Genomic DNA, 19,630 nt, shown 5'->3' with positions numbered 1-19,630 from the left:
TGAAGAGATGACCTGGAATGAACATACAAAAGAGCTGAAATTGAAAACAAGTAAAATAGCAGGTATGTTTAGAAGCCTGGGGAAACGAATTCCGTATGAGAAAAAGATGGCTGTATTCTATAGCATTTTTCATAGCACTTTAACATACGGGTTAGGTATATGGGGTAACACTTTCGCGAAAAATATTGACATGCTGCAAAGAACACAAAACAAAGCATTAAAGAACCTATTTGAGTTAAATTGGAGAACGCCTACGAATGAACTGCATCGTAAATTTAACATTCTAAAAATTGAAGACCAAAAGAACTTAATGCAGATGCTTCAAATTTACAACATGAACGCAAATCTTATTAAATCAAATTCAATTATTGTAAGTAGTAATCAAATACATGATTATCCAACTAGATATGCTAGTCACTTACGGTTTCCTATCACTAAAAATTTGAATGGTTTAGAATCAATAATGAAAACAGCAATTAAAGCATACAATGATCTACCTGCTCATGTAAAACAGCTGAATAGAAACCAGTTTAAACAAAAATGCAAGAATATGTTAATGGAGAAATACTGATAATTTTGAATATTTATATTATATAAATATACGATTGTATACATATATGTATATATATATATATATTTTTTTTTTTTTTTCTTTTGCACTTTCTTTCTTCTATTGTTATTATATTTGATTGCTCATTGCTATTTTGATATAATGAATTAAGACTGAGTACATAGCTATTTGTGAAATTTGTGATGAAATTATAAATAAATATACTATAGGCATATTTTTTCTTTTTTAAATTTTGAATTTGTTACTACATAATTTATATATTACAATTTACTATGATTATCATTTTTCTATCATTTGAATATTGACAGTTTAACTTGATATTATTTACATAAACTTAATATACTGTAAATTGTTAAAACATATACTCTATACGAGCTATTATTGCTCTACTGAGAATAAAATAAAATAAAAATAAAATAAAAAAAATAAAATAAAGTCAGATTCATGAAACTTGGCAGTTGTGTGCCCGATAATAGATCAGATATATTTGTGAAGTTTTAGTGAAATCGCTTGACAGGTTCGGGTACTTGCCATACAACTCTGCCAAAAAGCTTATTTTAAATATTTGGAAAAATAATAAAGTCAGATTCATGAAACTTGGCAGTCGGATGTCCAATTATAGGTCAGACATGTCCGTGAAGTTTCTATAGAATGATTTTAGAGGTTCAAGTAATTGCTACACAATAACGAAAGGTGCAGGGTATAATTCAATCGGTTTATACCGACTGAAACGTTTTTACTTGTTTTCAACATTTATTGTATTCCTTTCTGTTAAAGTTTGCATTTTCATCAATGCCAAACATTACCGCGTTGTGCGATACTGTTTTCTTTAACGACAGTAAATTGGTGTTTCCTTTCGTAATGAAGGAATTCTGAGTCGTGAAATTTGCAATTTCTCCAGTTTATTTGTTTCTATTGTTTTTACTTTTTTCTAAAAATAAAAAAGGTAATTCTAATTACAGTATTATGAATTAATTTACGATCTATATTAGAAAATTTATTATATTTTGCAGTTTTATTCAAATATTGTTTTGTTTAAACCTACATTTTAGTTTATCCACTTTGCTTTTCACTTGCTAAATACTGGAATATGACTGACACATATGTTTCTCGATATTTATCGGCAAGTATTACTGTGATGAATACTACATTCAAGTCGTAACAATTATCGCTCTACTTCGGCAATTAGAATAAGCTCATTATTATATTCTTTATATTCTTTATATTACAAAAACCAATATTGGTATAAATTGTGAGATTATTATATTTTTAATTTAAATTTTTCTTTTTATTTCTATAATGCATTGCCTGAAACTTTCTGGTGGATTTTTAAAACTGAATCTACTAGGATCCACAAAAAATATACAACGCTTGTCTACGAACAACGTCACGAAATTTTGAATTCATAATATGAATATATTGAAAAATAAAATCATTTAAAAAAACTGGTACTAATTTTAATTATTTTAAATATTTAATATAATATTTAAAAATCAGAGTTTAATATAATAACTTAGAAAATCAGAGTTTAAAAATTTGCTTTTTAAATATCTAGAATTAGCTCTCATAGTAAAATGGCATTACTCGAACCTGTAAAACCACTCAATAGAAACTTTACGGATATTATGTCTGAGTTGAAATTGGGCACACGACTGCCGAGTTTCAGGAATCTAACTTTATTATTTGTCAAAATATTTAAAATTGACTTTCGGACTTCTATGACTGTTACCCGAACCAGTGCAGCCTTTCTACGCTGAGTAAGATAAATGTTATATATAACATATGTATATGTGCTATAAAATAAGCTTAAAAGAGTTTAAAAATTTGCTTTTTAAATATCTAGAATTAGCTCTCATAGTAAAATGGCATTACTCGAACCTGTAAAACCACTCAATAGAAACTTTACGGATATTATGTCTGAGTTGAAATTGGGCACACGACTGCCGAGTTTCAGGAATCTAACTTTATTATTTGTCAAAATATTTAAAATTGACTTTCGGACTTCTATGACTGTTACCCGAACCAGTGCAGCCTTTCCACGCTGAGTAAGATAAATGTTATATATAACATATGTATATGTGCTATAAAATAAGAGACGATTCCTTCAAGTGGTTACAAAATAGATACTAAAGTGAATATACCCTTCACGATGGTTCGTACTCATACCTCGGTATTTCGGTATTTTAGATTGATACATTAGCAGCATTCTAACTCAATTGCGATGGGTTTACCAAATTCTTGTTTGTGAAATTCACATTTATAGACCTACGTTGACTTAGCCTTATTTTCGATGTGTTTGTCCATTTGCATATATTATTACTGGGTGCCAGGATTGCTGCATCGTGGGCAAGTGTATCCAAAGCTACATCATCTAAATCTGGCAAATCGCTTGTATAAAGCACGTATAACATAGGACCCAGAATACTATCTTGAGGCACACCATCCCTAATTTCCCTAAGCGTAAAGTACTTCTCGTCTTGTTTGATTCGAAAAAGCTTGTCAGATAAATACGACTGAAGTAACTTCACAAATTACAAAGGTATCAATTTTCTAAGTTTAAACAATAAATCGCTAGGCTAAATTCAAAAAATTTTCAATGGTTGATAATTTTTCCGAAATATTATTTCGGAAAAATTATCCTTTTATTCGGAATAAAATACTTTTTTTATTTTTTGCGCTACATACGCACTTTATCAAAGCTGATTTTCTTCTAGGCTAAACCTTATCGAACGTCTAGGCCATGTCAAGAAATGTTGTCGAACATATTTGTTATTCTGTCTATTTGGTTTTATATCTATCGTTCTTGGGATCCCGTGATATCTATCGTTCATGATTATCCAGGACCCGTTTAGGTCGATTTCTCTTTATTCTCCTTTTTTGTCATTCCTTAACTCGGTAACTAGCAGGGTGTATCCAATGCAGTTTGCGCGCTGAGCCTGCAAATTATATTTTTTATGGTATTCTGTCGTCATATGATTATTAGCACATTTAACACATTAAGCCCCTCTTTGCCAAAATCTTTGTATATGTCCGAACCTCTGGAATATCTTGCATTGCGGGTAGACGCATTACTTCTAAGAGAGCTGAACTTTCCTCAAGTGCTGAAGATATTTTATTTTATATATTTTATTTATATCTTCGATGAAAACGAAGGAAAACATGAAAAACTTTTTAATGGTATTTACGTCATTTTCTTTAATTTTTACTTTTATTTATTTCTTATATTATTTTATTTTCAATTCCCTCTGGATAAGTTCACCCTTAATATCCTATCGCTCACATGATGGATGTAGGTTTCTGAGCATTAGTTCAATTGGCCTCGTCAATTTATTTTCATAGGTATGCCACCACAGTTTGACTTTCTTAAAATCTTTAGTTAGCTGTCTATATTAATTTTCAACATTTATTTTTAGTTGATCGTTGTTCATCATGTTTACCTTCACGTTAATACTTTGCTCTTACAGGATCCATAATAGCTGCATGTAATTACATTACTAACTATTACCAGCTTATATTTTTTAAGTTGAGCATTTTTGCTTGCTGGAAATTTCTTTGCTTTCGTGTTATCAATTTCTAGTGGTTTTTCTCTTCTTTGAGTTCCTTTTGGTTTTAAGAATCCAATCGGTTTCTCTCGCCAAATATTCCTTATCAGTTTCGTACACGATCATACCATTTTGCCCTTCTGGATGCTATTTAAAACTTCATTCTGCTGTCCCAATTATTTTAAATTTTCTGCCTTAAATTTGCAGAGCTTTTCTTTCAGCTCCCTGCGCAGGCTCTCCAAACCGCTTATACGCGAATCGATTACTGGTCAACTCGCATGATCACTTAGTTTCCTAGTATTTCCCCTCTCCTGCAGTTGATGGTCCGCATTTTCCCAGAAGTTGTACCGTGACCTCCTCGTTCTGCCCGCAAAATCTACAAACAACTTCACCTTCTAAACCCACCCTCCTAAGATGATTCCTAAGCCTACAATGACCCGTCAAAACACCGCTAATAATTCTCAGCTGATTCTTGCCGAAACCCATGATTTTATGGAAAGCACCGTAATCTCCCAGAAGCTCCTTGGATTGTCGAAGCCCCGGAAGGTACTCAAGCGCTCTAAACGCATCCTTTCTATTTTTGTTCTTTAACTTTCGTCGAATCGTATGTAGTCTGACTTAACAGAAGGGCTCCGATACAAGACGAGGTGGGAACCTAGTAGTGTGACGCGACTGCGTCAACCCAATTTGTTGCGCCTCTCAAAACAGTGTGAAATTACCTCGGCAACGTGACAGAGGATATTTTTCCCGATCAAGATCAGTGCAAGTCCGGTGCTCAGGTTCTCCCAGTATTTCTTCCGAAAACTTTCTCTATAGTTTCTGAAAGAAGGCCTCTCCTCCTTTGGCCCCGCCAAACTAAACCGCATGATCCTATAGTCTGACATAGAATCCTTCTCCCATACTCGTGTACAAGATATCCCAGATTCTCTATATTGAATATCTCCATATTTTCTTTGATCACATATTCTAACAAAGACTCACATCTATTATTGGTACCACTGCTGCCCCATGTCCCGTGATGTGTGTTTACGTCACATCCGACTTCTTTTTGTTGCAGTGCTCCGTTAGCCTTTTACATCGGTGGTGAAGAAATGCCCCGTTACCTGCAAAGAATGCCAATGCCAGTACCACCTCGCCTGAATCAGATCAAGGAATGCCAGGTCCAATTCATCAACCATCTCAACCGTCGTTTTTAGCGAAGGGGCCTCCCATTGCTCGTTTTTCTTCTTTCGGAGCGATGTCTAGAGGTTTCTCCCGATTAACTGCTCCCGGTGCGAAATCGGCCGTCATTGCCTGTCGCATTCTAAGACTGTGAAAGGACATTTTCCCGAACCGGTAATGCAGAAAGTGATCGCTCTCAGCTGACGCATCGTGAACACAGATATTCAAGACCTGGTTTTGTTATGTTATGAATATGTTGGTGGACAGAGTGAAACTGATCATATGAGTGTGTAATTTAGTTATAACACACTGACAACAATGTTTTTGTAAATGATGTATTGCCATATGATAACATATTGTACTAATAACACAATAAATATAATTTCATATTAACCAATAATAAATTGATGCCCTTGATAAAAGTTAGCGCTGCAGAGCAAAACAAGATATAAGACAAACAATAAGTATATTGTTAATTTTCCAAGCATACGTTTGCCATTTGCTTTGCTTTTGTTTATGTTTTTATACCCTGCACTTCGGGAAGGGTATATTAACTTTGGTATGGAGTTTGTAACTACTTGAAGGAGTCATCTGCGGTATGGACATATATATATATTCTTGCTCAGCGTAAAATTCTGCGGCGATTTAGACATGTCCGTCCGTCCGTCCGTCCGTCCGATCGCACGATAACTCAAAAACGAATAATGCAATCGGCACCAAACTTTCACAAGTTTTTTCTTTTGTACCAGGGACGAACCCTATTGTTATTGGACTAATTCGGACAATGGGTTCGGGTAGCTGCCATACAACTCCAAGAGTTTATTTTAAATATTTCAAAAACTAATAAAGCTATAAATATAAAATTTTGTATACGTTTGTCCAATTATATTCTATACATGCTCTAAAAATTATAATGGGATAGCTGCACCGGTTCGGGTGGCTGCCATACAACTCCAACAGTAAATTTTTTATATTCGGAAAAATAATAAAGTCAGATTCATGAAACTTGGTAGTCATGTGTCCAATTATAGGCCAGATATATTTCTGAAGTTTTGGTCGAATTGCTTGACAGGTTCGAGTAGCTCCCATACAAGTCTAAAAGCTTATTTTAAATATTTGGAAAAATAATAAAGTCAGATTCATGAGCTTTGGCAGTCTTGTGTCCAATTATAGGTCAGACATATTTCTAAAGTTTTGGTGGGATTGCTTGACAGGTTCGAGTAGCTCCCATACAAGTCTAAAAGCTTATTCTTAATATTTGGAAAAATAATAAAGTCAGATTTATGAAACTTGGCAGTTGTGTGTCCGATTATAAATTAGATATATTTCTGAAGTTTTAGAGGAATTGCTTGACAGGTTCGGGTGGCTGCCATACAACTCCAACAGCAAATTTTTAATATTCGGCAAAATAATAAAGTGAAATTCATGAAACTTGGCAGTCATGTGTCCAATTCTAAGTCAAATATATTTCTGAAGCTTTAGAGAAATTGCTTGACAGGTTCGGGTACCTGCCATACAACTCCAAAAGCTAACTTAAAATATTTGGAAAAATAATAAAGTCAGATTCATGAAACTTGGCAGTTATTTGTCGAGTTATAGGTCAGTTGTATTTCTGAAGTTTTGGTGGAATTGCTTGACACGTTCGAGTAGCTCCCATACAAGTCTAAAAGCTTATTTTAAATATTTGGAAAAATAATAAAGTCAGATTCATGAAACTTGGCAGTTGTGTGTTCGATTATAGATCAGATATATTTGTGAAGTTTTAGTGGAATTGCTTGACAGGTTCAGGTACTTGCCATGCAACTCAAAAAGCTAACTTTAAATATTTGGAAAAATAATAAAGTCAGATTCATGAAACTTGGCAGTCGGGTGTCCAATTATAGGTCAGACATATCCGTGAAGTTTCTATAGAATGATTTCACAGGTTCGAGTAATTGCTACACAATAACGAAAGGTGCAGGGTATAATTCAATCGGTTTATACCGACTGAAACGTTTTTACTTGTTATGTTGTTTTATTAATCTTAGTTTTAAGATTATATGATTATTTCACTAATCTTAAAAATCTTAACCTTAAAAACCCAATGCAAGCACACACAGCTAAATTTTTATAGACGTATTATAACTCATCGATTGGCTTTCGCTTCTTCTTTGGATGAAGGAAGTTGGACTTGACTTAAAATTGAATTTAGTAAGGTCCCTTAAAATTGAAAAAAAGTGTGGAGTCAAAATAATACAGTTATTAATCATACAACTAAATAAAAATTTTTAGTGAAATAGTAAGTTGAATAAATACAATTAAAGCACCTAATTAGATTATTACAATATTATTCAATTTTAGTACAATATTTATTTAGTTAGAAAGGTTTTTGTAATAATGTAACATGCAATATTTTGTCTATATTTATAGATCTTTTCACTTCGTCTGCACGATTCGATTTATTTGTCCATTTGCATATATTGTTACTTGGTGCCAGTATTGCTACATCGTCGGCAAGTGTATTCAAAGCTACACCATCTAAATCTGGCAAATCGCTTGTATAAAGCACGTATAACATAGGACCCGGAATACTACCTTGAGGCACACCATCCCTAATATCCCTAAGCGTAAAGTGCTTCTCGGCTTGTTTGATTCGAAAAAGCTTGTCAGATAAATACGACTCAAGTAACTTCACAAATTGCAAAGGTATCAATTTTCTAAGTTTAAATAATAAACCGCTAGGCAAAACCTTATCGAACGTCTAGGCCAAGTCAAAAAATATTGTCGAACATATTTGTTTTTTTATTTATTTATTTATTTATTTATTCTCCACCAATAGTTTCGTTTAGAATATTATGCTTAATACTAACTAATACAGAGTTCAGATTTAAATTTTAATCTTTTCAACTGTAAAATAAAATTTTTGTACTATTTTTTTTTTATATTTACTTATATTATTTTGAGGAAAGCGAAGAGCAAAAACCTCTTTTGAAAAATCTTTTAGGAATTTTTATAAAACTTAATTAAATTAGTAAAAACAAATTAACTTACCAATTGTGCTAAAGCTAAAACTAAACATAAATGAAAATTACTAATGAAGAGAGTAAGTTTTATTTATATTAAATTATATTTGTTTTATGTTATATCTGTGAGATTTCTAATCAATTGATTTTCTGAATACTGGCAATTTTCACAAAAATCTGAAGATAATCTCGTTACTCGGCTAATAATCAGTTCTACGTTGCATTTCTCGTGTAGTTTGTATGCAGAACAATAAAATGGAAAGTTAGAAATCATTTTTAATATTTTGTTTTGAGAAACTTTTAGCTTATTTATTAAATATTTGGCCCAATCATTTAATATTGGGGCATCGTATAGAAGTATTGGCGCAAATACCACTTTGTAAATTATCATTTTATTTTCTAAAGACGAAGCAGATTTTCGATTTATAAAACGATAAAGTAAAACTATTGCTTTATTTATTTTATCTATGGTGTTCGAAACGTGCATCTTGAAGGTTAGTTTATTGTCGAATACAACGCCTAGGTATTTGACTTCAATGTGCCAGACCACCTGGTTCGATTCGATGATTAAAGAGCTTGTTGGTAAATATATGCTTTTTCTCTTTTTTGTGAAAAAAATAGATTTTGATTTGTTACCATTAATGGATATTCCCCATGTTTTGGAGTATTGATTCAAAGAATTTAGTGCCTTTTGCAAATTTTTAACAATAATGTCACCATATGTGCCAGCGCAATATATACTTGTATCGTCAGCAAATATCGTCAGGTAAACAGAATCAAATTTTGGAATGTCAAATGCTGTACAAAATGGGGCCGAGCGCCGAGCCCTGAGGGACGCCAGAAATAGTTTCAAAATTTTGCGATTTATGATTACGGATTACAACATGAAACTGTCTGCTTGATAAGAAGCTCTGCATTATTTTAACCAAGGAAAGATCAAGACAGTAGTTAACTAATTTGTGTACCAGACCGTCATGCCCCACCCTGTCAAAAGCGGAACTTATATCCAAAATCACCAAACCAGCGGATTTGCTATTTTTTTGATTATCTTTAATAAAATCTCTGATTCTCAGCAATGCGTGGCTTGTACTGTGGCGATGACAAAATCCAAATTGCTCCCCAGGCAGGATGTTATTATTATTCAGGAACGTCATTAATCTGTTTTGCAGTATCCTCTCAAAAACTTTCGATAAGGTGCAGAGTAGACTAATAGGACGATAACTCTCGCAAGTATCCGAAGCCTTACCTGGTTTAGGTATAGCGATGACTTTGGCTTGCTTCCATGTGTTTGGAAAATAACTCAAACTGAGACAACAATTGAATATATAACAAAGGTATATAATGACATTTTTGGGCAAATTTTTGATACAAATGTTAGGAATTTGGTCACATCCAGGAGCTTTGTTGGTTTTTAGCCTATTTATTTCATTTAATACCCCATCATATTTAATTTTTATACTGTTGCTTATAACTACGTTCGAGTTTTCAACATTGTTAATGGGGTTTTGTACCAAAGCTTTAACATATTCGTCGACACTATTTGATTGAAGTTGATTTCTCGAAAATGTTGAGCTAAAAGGTTAGACTTTTCATCATCAGTTAGGTATTTTTTACCACTTTCCTTTAAAGCTGGCAAGCCTCTATTTTTACTTTTTATAATTTTAGCAGTTTTCCAAAATGTTTTTGAACTTTTTTTTAGTTTTGAGAGCCATCATTCCATTTATGATTACATAAATATTCTAAGTTATTTTGTATGAGATATGAAAAATGTTTAATTTGAGCTTTATAAATAATTTGACGTGTCCTCATCCACTTACGCCTAGCACAATTTCTCAAACTTATTAAATGAAGTATGTTTTTTGGTAGTTTGCTTACAAATAGTTTTAATGGTTTTCTTGGAACGCTATGTTCAATAGCTTCATGGATATCGGCGTTTAAATTACAGATCAAATTGTCTATTTCGTAAAAATTGTTACCAAAGTCGCAACTTAATTTATTTTTGAAATTTTGATTTAAAGTCTTTTTGAATACACTCCAATTTGCATTTTTGTAATCCAGAAAAGTGGGTGCAACTAATGATATATTTCTTTGTAACTTAATTAATACAGGTAAGTGATCTGATAGTAAATCGTTTATGACAATTGGTTGAGTAAACATTTGGCACGAGTTAGTTAAAAATAAGTCAAGAACAGAAGGGTTTGAATTATCATTAAATGGTATGTAAGTTGAGTCTGGAGGGTACAGAATTGCAAATTAATTGATTGTGACCAGCTCGTTCAAAATGTTGCCCCAGGTATTTGCCTGTAAGCAGCCCCAATTTCTATTTCTTGCATTTAAGTCGCCTCCAACAATATATTGTTTAGACATGTTAGCAAATTTCAAAATATCGGATTTAAAAACAGATTTTAGTTCTGTTTTCGTGAAGTGTATGGAGCTACCATTAGGGTTGGTTACTTGTTTCCCAGGAAAGTAGACCGAAAATATGTATACACTAGACTGTTCATTCAAAATGAGTTCGATTCCAACGTTTTCAATTAGTTTAGTTTTAATACTATTAACGAATTTATGTTTTAAATTTTTTTTTTATAACAATAGCCACTCCGCCACCTCTTGCTAATTCTCTATCATTTCTATATATGCAGTAATTTGAATGAGATAATGTAACATCTGGCTTAAGCCAAGTTTCACTATGGAGACATACATCAACGTTATTATTTAATAAGAAATCAAAAAATTCTGTCTGTTTTTTTTAATAGAACGTGCGTTCCATGTTATGATATTAATAACACCAGTATTACACATTGTTATACATATATTTAAAAGTAAGCTCAGTTATGGCCTGAAATTGTTCCATTCTGCTGTGACAATTTGATATTTTCGTAAGAATGTCAAATGTGAAGCCGTTGATTTCATGAAGTGAAAATAATTTATTTGTCATAGTTAAATTTCTTACGTGACCTTTGTTAAAAGTATCGCAATTGTTGTCACTGGTAGTATTATTATTATTAATACTACCATTATTACTCACAATATTGTTTTTGTTGTTGCTGCTGTTATTTATGATATTACTTGGGTTTAAAACAGCACCACCGAGTCTGAAATTGTTCCAGGCTGAGTTTTGAACATTAGTATTGTTAGTTATATTGTCGTTAATCAATTGCGGAAAATTATGATGATAATCTTTCGTAAATTGATTTGTTTTTTGGGAAACTATTTTAGGTCTTGTTTGATTTTTATTTTCATTAATTAAACGAATATAAGCAGCTCTGTGAGGGTAAGAGGGATCTGAAGAACGATGACTATCTTTGCAATTAACACATTTTAGGTTTTCTTTGTTTTTCATTCGGATGTGTCGTGATTTTCAGCACCGTAGGAGCATCGAATTTTGACCTTGCAGTGGCTAGAACCATGCCCAAACATTTGGCACTTATAATATTGCGTGGGTTTTTTGTTTTTATTAATTTTATGTTTCCGACGAACTTTAGTATTGTTTATAAAACAATATTTATTTTTCAAATCACTAATTTTGATTGAGTTTTTTTCAAAATATACAATATATAATTATAAATTAGAGTTATAGCGAGTGGCTTTGTTTACAGATTTAATATCAACACATTTTAATCCCATTTCAACAAACAAATTTTAAGTTCATTTATTTCAATCTCATAAATACCAGAAAGTATGGCTTTAATATCCCTTTAAAAGACTTTTCATATTAAAAATTATAAGAAAAAAATTCACATTTTAATTCATCTAGGACAACAGAAATATTTTGATATGTAACCAATACTCTCAAAATTATTTTGATTTGCAATATAATTTTGTTCCAATAGAAATTGATTTAACATAATAATCTTCAAACTTATTTTCTTTCATTAATTTGTGCACAAAATCTCATTTCTTATTTATTATTGTAATAGGAGGTATATCGTTTTTGTTCATCAAATTGTTGCTAAGCTGTGCTGATGCGTTTACAGTTTCACCACTTTGCATATCATCATTAATAATATCATCATTATCTTGATTATCAGAAAATCTGGATTGTAGAATTGAATAATAATTATTATCAACATCATTCGGCTTTCGTTTTTTGTTATTGTCATTTTTGCTTTTAGACATCATTGAATTACCTGATGCATTAGCATCAGTAGTATTATTTAGAGCTCTTTTTCGAGTTATTTTACCAATTATTTACAAAATATAATATGAAACAAAAGAAAGCAAAAGTAAAAGAAAGAAAAAAAAAAATAATAATAATAAAACAAATCAAAATAACAAAGAACGACTTGTTGTAAAAATTCAAATAAGACAAAATCAAATTTCAATTATCTTTTATGACCAATACAGTGCACGATTAGAGATAAACTGACATATTTGTTATTCTGTCTATTTGGTTTTATATCTATCGTTCTTGGGATCCCTTCATGATTACCCAGGGCCCGTTTAGGTCAATTTCTTTTCATTCTACTCTTTTGTAATTCATTAACTCGGTAACTAGCTGGGTGTACCTATTGCAGTTTGCACACTGAGGCTGAAAATTGTGTTTCTTATGGCAATCTGTCATCATATGAATATACACATTAAGCTACTCTTTTGCAAAATCTTTGTGTATGTCCAAACCTCTGGAATCTCTTGCATTGCGGGTAGACGCATTACTTCTAAAAGGCCGAACTTTTAGTCTCAAGTGCTGAAGATATTTTATTTTATATATTTTATTTATATCTTCAATGAATCGAAGGAAAACATGAAAAACTTTCTAATAGTATTTACGTAATTTTCTTTAATTTTTACTTTTATTTATTTCTTATATTATTTTATTTTCAATTCCCTCTGGATAAGTTCACCCTTAATATCCCGTCGCTCACATGATGGATGTAGGTTTCTGAGCATTAGTTCAATTGGCCTCGTCAATTTATTTTCATAGGTATGCCACCACAGTTTGACTTTCTTAAAATCTTTAGTTAGCTGTCTATATTAATTTTCAACATTTATTTTTAGTTGATCGTTGTTCATCATGTTTACCTTCACGTTAATACTTTGCTCTTACAGGATCTATAATAGCTGCATGTAATTAATTACATTACTAACTATTACCAGCTTATATTTTTTAAGTTGAGCATTTTTGCTTGCTGGAAATTTCAAGTGGTTTTTCTCTTCTTTGAGTTCCTTTTGGTTTTAAGAATCCAATCGGTTTCTCTCGCCAAATATTCCTTATCAGTTTCGTACGCGATCATACCATTTTGCCCTTCTGAATGCTATTTAAAACTTCATTCTGCTGTCGAAATTATTTTAAATTTTGTGCCTTAAATTTGCAGAGCTTAAATGCGCAGGCTCTCCCACCCACTTTTACGCGAATCGATCGTTGGTCAACTCGCTTGATCACTTAGTTTCCCAGGATTTCCCCTCTCCTGCGGTTGATGGTCCGCATTTTCCCAGAAGTTGTACCGTGACCTCCTCGTTCTGCCCGCAAAATCTACAAACAACTTCACCTTCTAAGCCTACAATGACCCGTTAAAACACCGCTAATAATTCTTAGCTGATTCTTGCCGAATCCTATGATTTTATTGAAAGCATCGTAATCTCCCAGAAGCTCCTTGGATAGTCGAAGCCCCGGAAGGTACTCAAGCGCTCTAAACGCATCCTTTCTATTTTTGTTCCTTAACTTTCCTCGAATCGTATATAGTCTGACTTAACAGAAGGGCTCCGATACAAGACGAGGTGTGATTGCGCTCTTCATCGCCAATGCGTCGGCTGACTACGTTCCTTTTACGCCCACGTGTTTGGGAACCTAGTAGTGTGACCCGACTGCGTCTACCCAATTTGTTGCGCCTCTCAAAACAGTCCGAAATTACCTCGGCAACGTGACAGAGGATATTTTTCCCGACCGAGATCAGTGCAAGCCCGGCGCTCAGGTCCTCTCAGTATTTCTTCCGAAAACTTTGACATAGAATTCTTCTCCCATGCTCGTGTACAAGACAGGCTCAGGCAGCCGAACATGAGTTCAAGCAACTCCTCTTTAGCTCTGGTAATGAAAACGGGGGATGTGCGTTTGCGTCACACCCGACTTTTTTTTGTTGCAGTGCTCCATTAGCCTTTTACATCGGTGGTGGGGAAATGCCCCGTTACCCGCAAAGTATGCCGATGCCAGTACCACCTCGCCTGAATCAGATTAAGGAGTGCCAGATCCAAGTCATCAACCATCTCAACCGTCGTTTTTAGCGAGGGGGCCTCCCATTGCTCGTTTTTCTTCTTTCGGAGCGAGGTCTAGAGATTTCTCCCGATTAACTGCTCCCGGTGCGAAATCTGCCGTCATTGCCTGTCGCATTCTAAGATTGTGAAAGGACATTTTCCCGAACCGGTAATGCAGAAAGTGACCGCTCTCAGCTGACGCATCGTGAACACAGATATTCAAGACCTGGTTTTGTTATGTTATGAATATGTTGGTGGACAGAGTGAAACTGATCATATGAGTGTGCAATTTAGTTATAACACACTGACAACAATGTTTTTGTAAATGATGTATTGCCATATGATAAGATATTGTACTAATAACATAATAAATATAATTTCATATTAACCAATAATAAATTGATGCCCTTGATAAAAGTTAGCTCTGCAGAGCAAAACAAGATATAAGACAAACAATAAGTAAATTGTTAATTTTCCAAGCATACGTTTGCCATTTGCTTTGCCTTTATTTATGTTTGTATGTTGTTTTACTAATATTAGTTTTAAGATTAAATGATTATTTCAATAATCTTAAAAATCTTATTCTTAAAAACTCAACGCAATCACGCACAACTAAGTTTTTATAGACGTACTATAACTCATCGATTGGCTTTCGCTTCTTCTTCGGATGAAGGAAGTTGGACTTGACTTAAAATTGAATTTAGTAAGGTCCCTTAAAATTGAAAAAAAGTGTGTAGTCAAAATAATACAGTTATTAATCATACAACTAAATAAAAAATTTTTAGTGAAATAGTAAGTTGAATAAATACAATTAAAGCACCTAATTAGATTGTTACAATATTATTGAATTAAAATATTACAATATTTATTTAGTTAGAAAGGTTTTTGTAATAATGTGACATGCAATATTTTGTCTATATTTCATTTGGTTTATTTTGTATAACGTATTTTGTATAACGTAGCTTTGCCTATTATTTTGCCACCCGTTCTTAAAAAACTAGTTATTTAAAGTTATTTAAACACTATGACTGAATTTGTGGTTCTATTTACTAAAATAATTTTGTTTTGTTATTTCAGACGTGTTACGAGCTTGAACGTTATTTGCGTGATGAGCCTAAACTTCAATCATACAAAAAGCTTCATTCCGAATATGACACTTGGGATCTTTTCACTTCGTCTGCACGATTTTTTAAAGAAATTAATATTTCAGACCAGAATAAAAACAGTCTTTCGACAACTTCTTATGAAAGCGCAGATTCCTTTTCGATAAATAAGGGTGATGGATTTATAAATACCAACACTTTTGATAAGGTCTTTAATACATCATCGCCAATCAAAAAGGACTCTACGTTGAAATTCGCACAATTATCTTATGACTCGGGATTCACTTTGATATCAACCCCTATAAAGGCAGAATTTTTTGATTCTTTAAACTACATGGATAATAGTTACACGTACAAAGCAAAAAACATAAAAATCAATAAAATAATGCTTCAAACTTTAACACCACCTTCCTCTCCGGAATCGGTGAGAACAAGTAACTCTGCAAATACCACAGATTCACATGAAATTGGTAGAGAAAAAAAAAATAAACTCGCAAAAATTACAACTAATATGGCGGGTCAATCAAATCAAAAACAGGTTTTATTTACAGCCGCGGAGAAATTTTCGCAAAATAGTCAACCACCGAAAAGTAATATGAAAAAGTTTAACGTGCAGAGTAAAGATTATCCAGAAAAAAAAATTCGCCACGATGGGTGCATTACTTTCACAAGAGTAATACAGATACAAGAACAAAAGCTGCAACCCTCAGAAATGTACACAGAACACAATCCAAAAATACATGCATCAGAACTTAAACTCAGTAAGTATTTTTTAAAATATTTCAAAGTGGGTGAAATATTATTTTTAATTAGTCTTATTTATCACTTGTTAGATAAATTTAACTTATTTTTTTCATCTAATTTAAATTTTTTAAAAATAAATTGATTATATAACAAATTTTACAATAAATTAGTAATGTACGCTTACGTTCCACATTGCTACTAGGTGAAAGAAACAATTTGTAGAATTTTTCAATTTCGAGCGCAATATGTTGCGTACTTTCAAGGTTTTAAAAAAATATAATGCAAACCTTGAAGAAAGCCTTGAAACTTTGCTGAACTGTCAAGAAGATCCGTAAGCAGTTTCTCGAAAGCCTTAGTTTGTCTTATAAAGACATGTCATAAAAAATCGTGTGCCTGGGTTATAATTGATACACCTACATAACAGCATACTGATGATAGGTGTCAGATTTACCGTTTTAACAATAGCTGCTCAAACAAAAAATATTGAATTGAAAAGCAGAAAATTTTTCCAAAAAATTATTGCTGCAATATTGCTATACCTTACTCTCAAACTTGGGACGCGTGACGTTTGGAAGACAAATAGATAATTTGTGTAATTAATAAAAATATTTTTGATCACAATTTGGTCTAGTTTCAACAGCTTAGCTTTGAAGCTATAATGGATATTGGTCGGGCAGAATTTTTTCAATCCAATTTTTAACTCTTCAAGACTTTCCCTAACCTCCACCCCTTCATTCTTCGATTTTTCCCTAAAAATTCCTGAGAGCTTCCTGAGAGCTTTAATACTAAGGCCGGTCCACCCAATATTTACTTATTTGAAATATTAGAAAACTAAAATTGTAACCTCGACCGTAAACAATTTGAATGTCTAATAATCTATTAGCAAACAAATAATTCATAGGATCTATTAGGTTTTGGGAGAATGTTTTCTTTTCTTTCTGAATAGTATTTTTTCAGGAATGTTCTGCAAAATTTTTTTTTACTATTTAAATTTATGAACAAACGCAACAATAAAATATAGTTGGGTAAAACCAATGTTTTGTATTGTAGCACTTTTCCCTTCAACGATAGAAAATACTGTTTTCAAAAACAATCTACGTATACCTACATACTACACTATTAAAATTATTTTCATTCATATACGAAACTATTTCTAGGATTGGACATTAATATAAAGAAGGGTTAACATAATGCTCGATTTTAAGAGTTAATTCTATGAGTTAAGAAAAATATTAATATTTTTTAATGTCATGGAATTTACCGTTAGCTTTTTGCGTTTATAGAAATTTAGAAAAACGTGTGGTTCCACAAATATAAGGCGTCAAAAATTCAAATTTTACAAATTTCAAGAGGCCATAACTTGAGAGGGGGTGGAGATGGAAAAAATTTTCTTCTAACGAAATGAACTATTTATTAGTGCCTAATAGATACTAAAATTTCAAACGCCCACAACCTGGGGTTTAGAAAAAAAACATAAAAATTTGAAAAAAACTAATTTTATATAACGGTAAATTTGAACGAGCATTTTGTTGTTTTAAAGTTCAAGTATAGTATCCCGTGATAGAAGAAGCAACCCACTGCTTTTCTGCGTTTACAAAATTTGCAAAATGCATATGGTTCTACTGCAGTAAATACATAGTTGAAAATGGCGTCTTTAGGGTTTTGGGGGGGTATAACTTTTATAGGGGGGGAGTTAGGTAAAAATTATGTTATGTGGTGTAGAAGTTTTGTAAACAGATACATGGACAGACGGACGGACATAGTGAAACTACTAAGCACTTTTTTCAAAAATTTTTTTGGAAAAATGCTAAAAAATAACAAAAAATCACTCTGTTCTGCTCTCAATTCTCATCTTTGAATATAACTTTATTTGATATTCATTTATTTTACATTCATTCACAAATTATATTTTCTTGCTGATTTTATTTAGTTTAAAGAAAAATTCAAATAACATTAAAACAATATTAAGAATTAATAATATGTGATGGCTTTTACTTGGTAGCAGGCTTATTCAATTTATAAGCAAAACCTGCAAATTTGTAAGTAAACATGCACTTTTTGAAGGGTATATTACCTTTGGTATGGAGTTTGTAACTACTTGAAGGAGTCATCTGCAGTATGGATATCTATATATATTCTTGCTCAGCGTAAAATTCTGCGTTGATTTAGTCAAGTTTGTCCGTCTGTCCGATCGCACGATAACTGAAAAACGAATAATGCAATCGACATCAAATTTTCACAGGTTGTTTCATTTGTGCAAAGGACGGCTGCTATTGTACTCGGACAACGGGTTCAGGTAGCTGCCATACAACTCAAACAGGTTTTTTAATAAATCAAAAACCAACAAAGATATTAACATCAAATTTTGCAAAGATGTGTCCAATTAAACTTTGCATATGTTTTAAAATTTTTAATAGAATAGCTGCACTGGTTCGGGTAGCTGCCACACAACTCCAAAAGCTAATTTTAAATATTTGGAAAAATAATAAAGTTAAGTTCACGTAACTTGGCAGTTGTGTGTTCAGTTATAGATCGGACATATCCGTGCAATTTTTATAAAATGGTTTAAGAGGTTCGAGTTGTATACTAACAATTAAAGCTAGGTTTTTTAAAAACAAATTTTAAACTCAGATTGCCAAGGTGCAGGGTATGATTCGGTCGGTTTATACCGACTGAGAAGTTTTTACTTGTTTATATATATATGAAGGGTGCCAAAAGTTAAAATTTTAGAAATTTCGGTAGGCAATTACTTGAGAGGGGGTGGAGGTTGAAAAAATTTTCTTTTAACAAAATAAACTATTTATTAGTGTCTAAAAATTGCCAAAATTTCAGACTCCTACAGATAGCGGTCTACAAGATAAAGTATATCAAATATTTGAAAAAAAAACAGATTTAGATAACGTTAGATTTTGACGTCAATTTTGTTTTTTTGAAGTTGAAATATAGAATGCCGTGATAGAGGAGGCCCACCACTTCTTTTCTGCGTTTGCAGAATTTAAATAAAGTTGGATCAAACCAATGGTTTGTATTGTAGCACTTTTTCCTTCAACAAGTGAAAATACTGCTTTTTAAAATAAACTAGGTCTATCTACTTCACTATTAAAATTATTTTCATTCATTTACGAAACTATTTCATTAAGGATTGCATATATTTAGGATGAAAGCAAAAATTAATTTAAACAGGGGTTAACTCGATTTTATTTTTGTTAATTGTGTGAGTTAAGAAAAATAATTATATTTTTTAATATTATGGAATTTACCGTTAGCTTTCTGAGTTTATAGAAATTCGAAAAAGCTTGCGGTGTCTCAAAATTATGT

At 32.3% G+C, this 19,630-nt stretch overlaps 1 protein-coding gene across 3 annotated transcripts in view; it reads left to right on the top strand.

Annotated features, from left to right (window-relative positions):
• LOC129616022 (Krueppel-like factor 6) overlaps positions 1-19,630 on the top strand; it is a 245,725-nt gene that overhangs the window by 126,554 nt on the left and 99,541 nt on the right. For all 3 annotated transcript variants that reach the window (XM_055531448.1, XM_055531449.1, XM_055531447.1), the window contains one exon: positions 15,543-16,329. In XM_055531448.1, coding sequence (XP_055387423.1) covers positions 15,543-16,329 — 787 coding nt within the window. The remainder of the gene's footprint in view (positions 1-15,542; positions 16,330-19,630) is intronic.

Source organism: Condylostylus longicornis, unplaced genomic scaffold, assembly GCF_029603195.1.
Source record: "Condylostylus longicornis isolate FDR11 unplaced genomic scaffold, ASM2960319v2 ptg000159l, whole genome shotgun sequence".
NCBI classification, from domain to species: domain Eukaryota; kingdom Metazoa; phylum Arthropoda; class Insecta; order Diptera; family Dolichopodidae; genus Condylostylus; species Condylostylus longicornis.
Note: the sequence above shows the minus strand (reverse complement) of the source record. Positions and strands in the feature narration are given on the sequence as shown.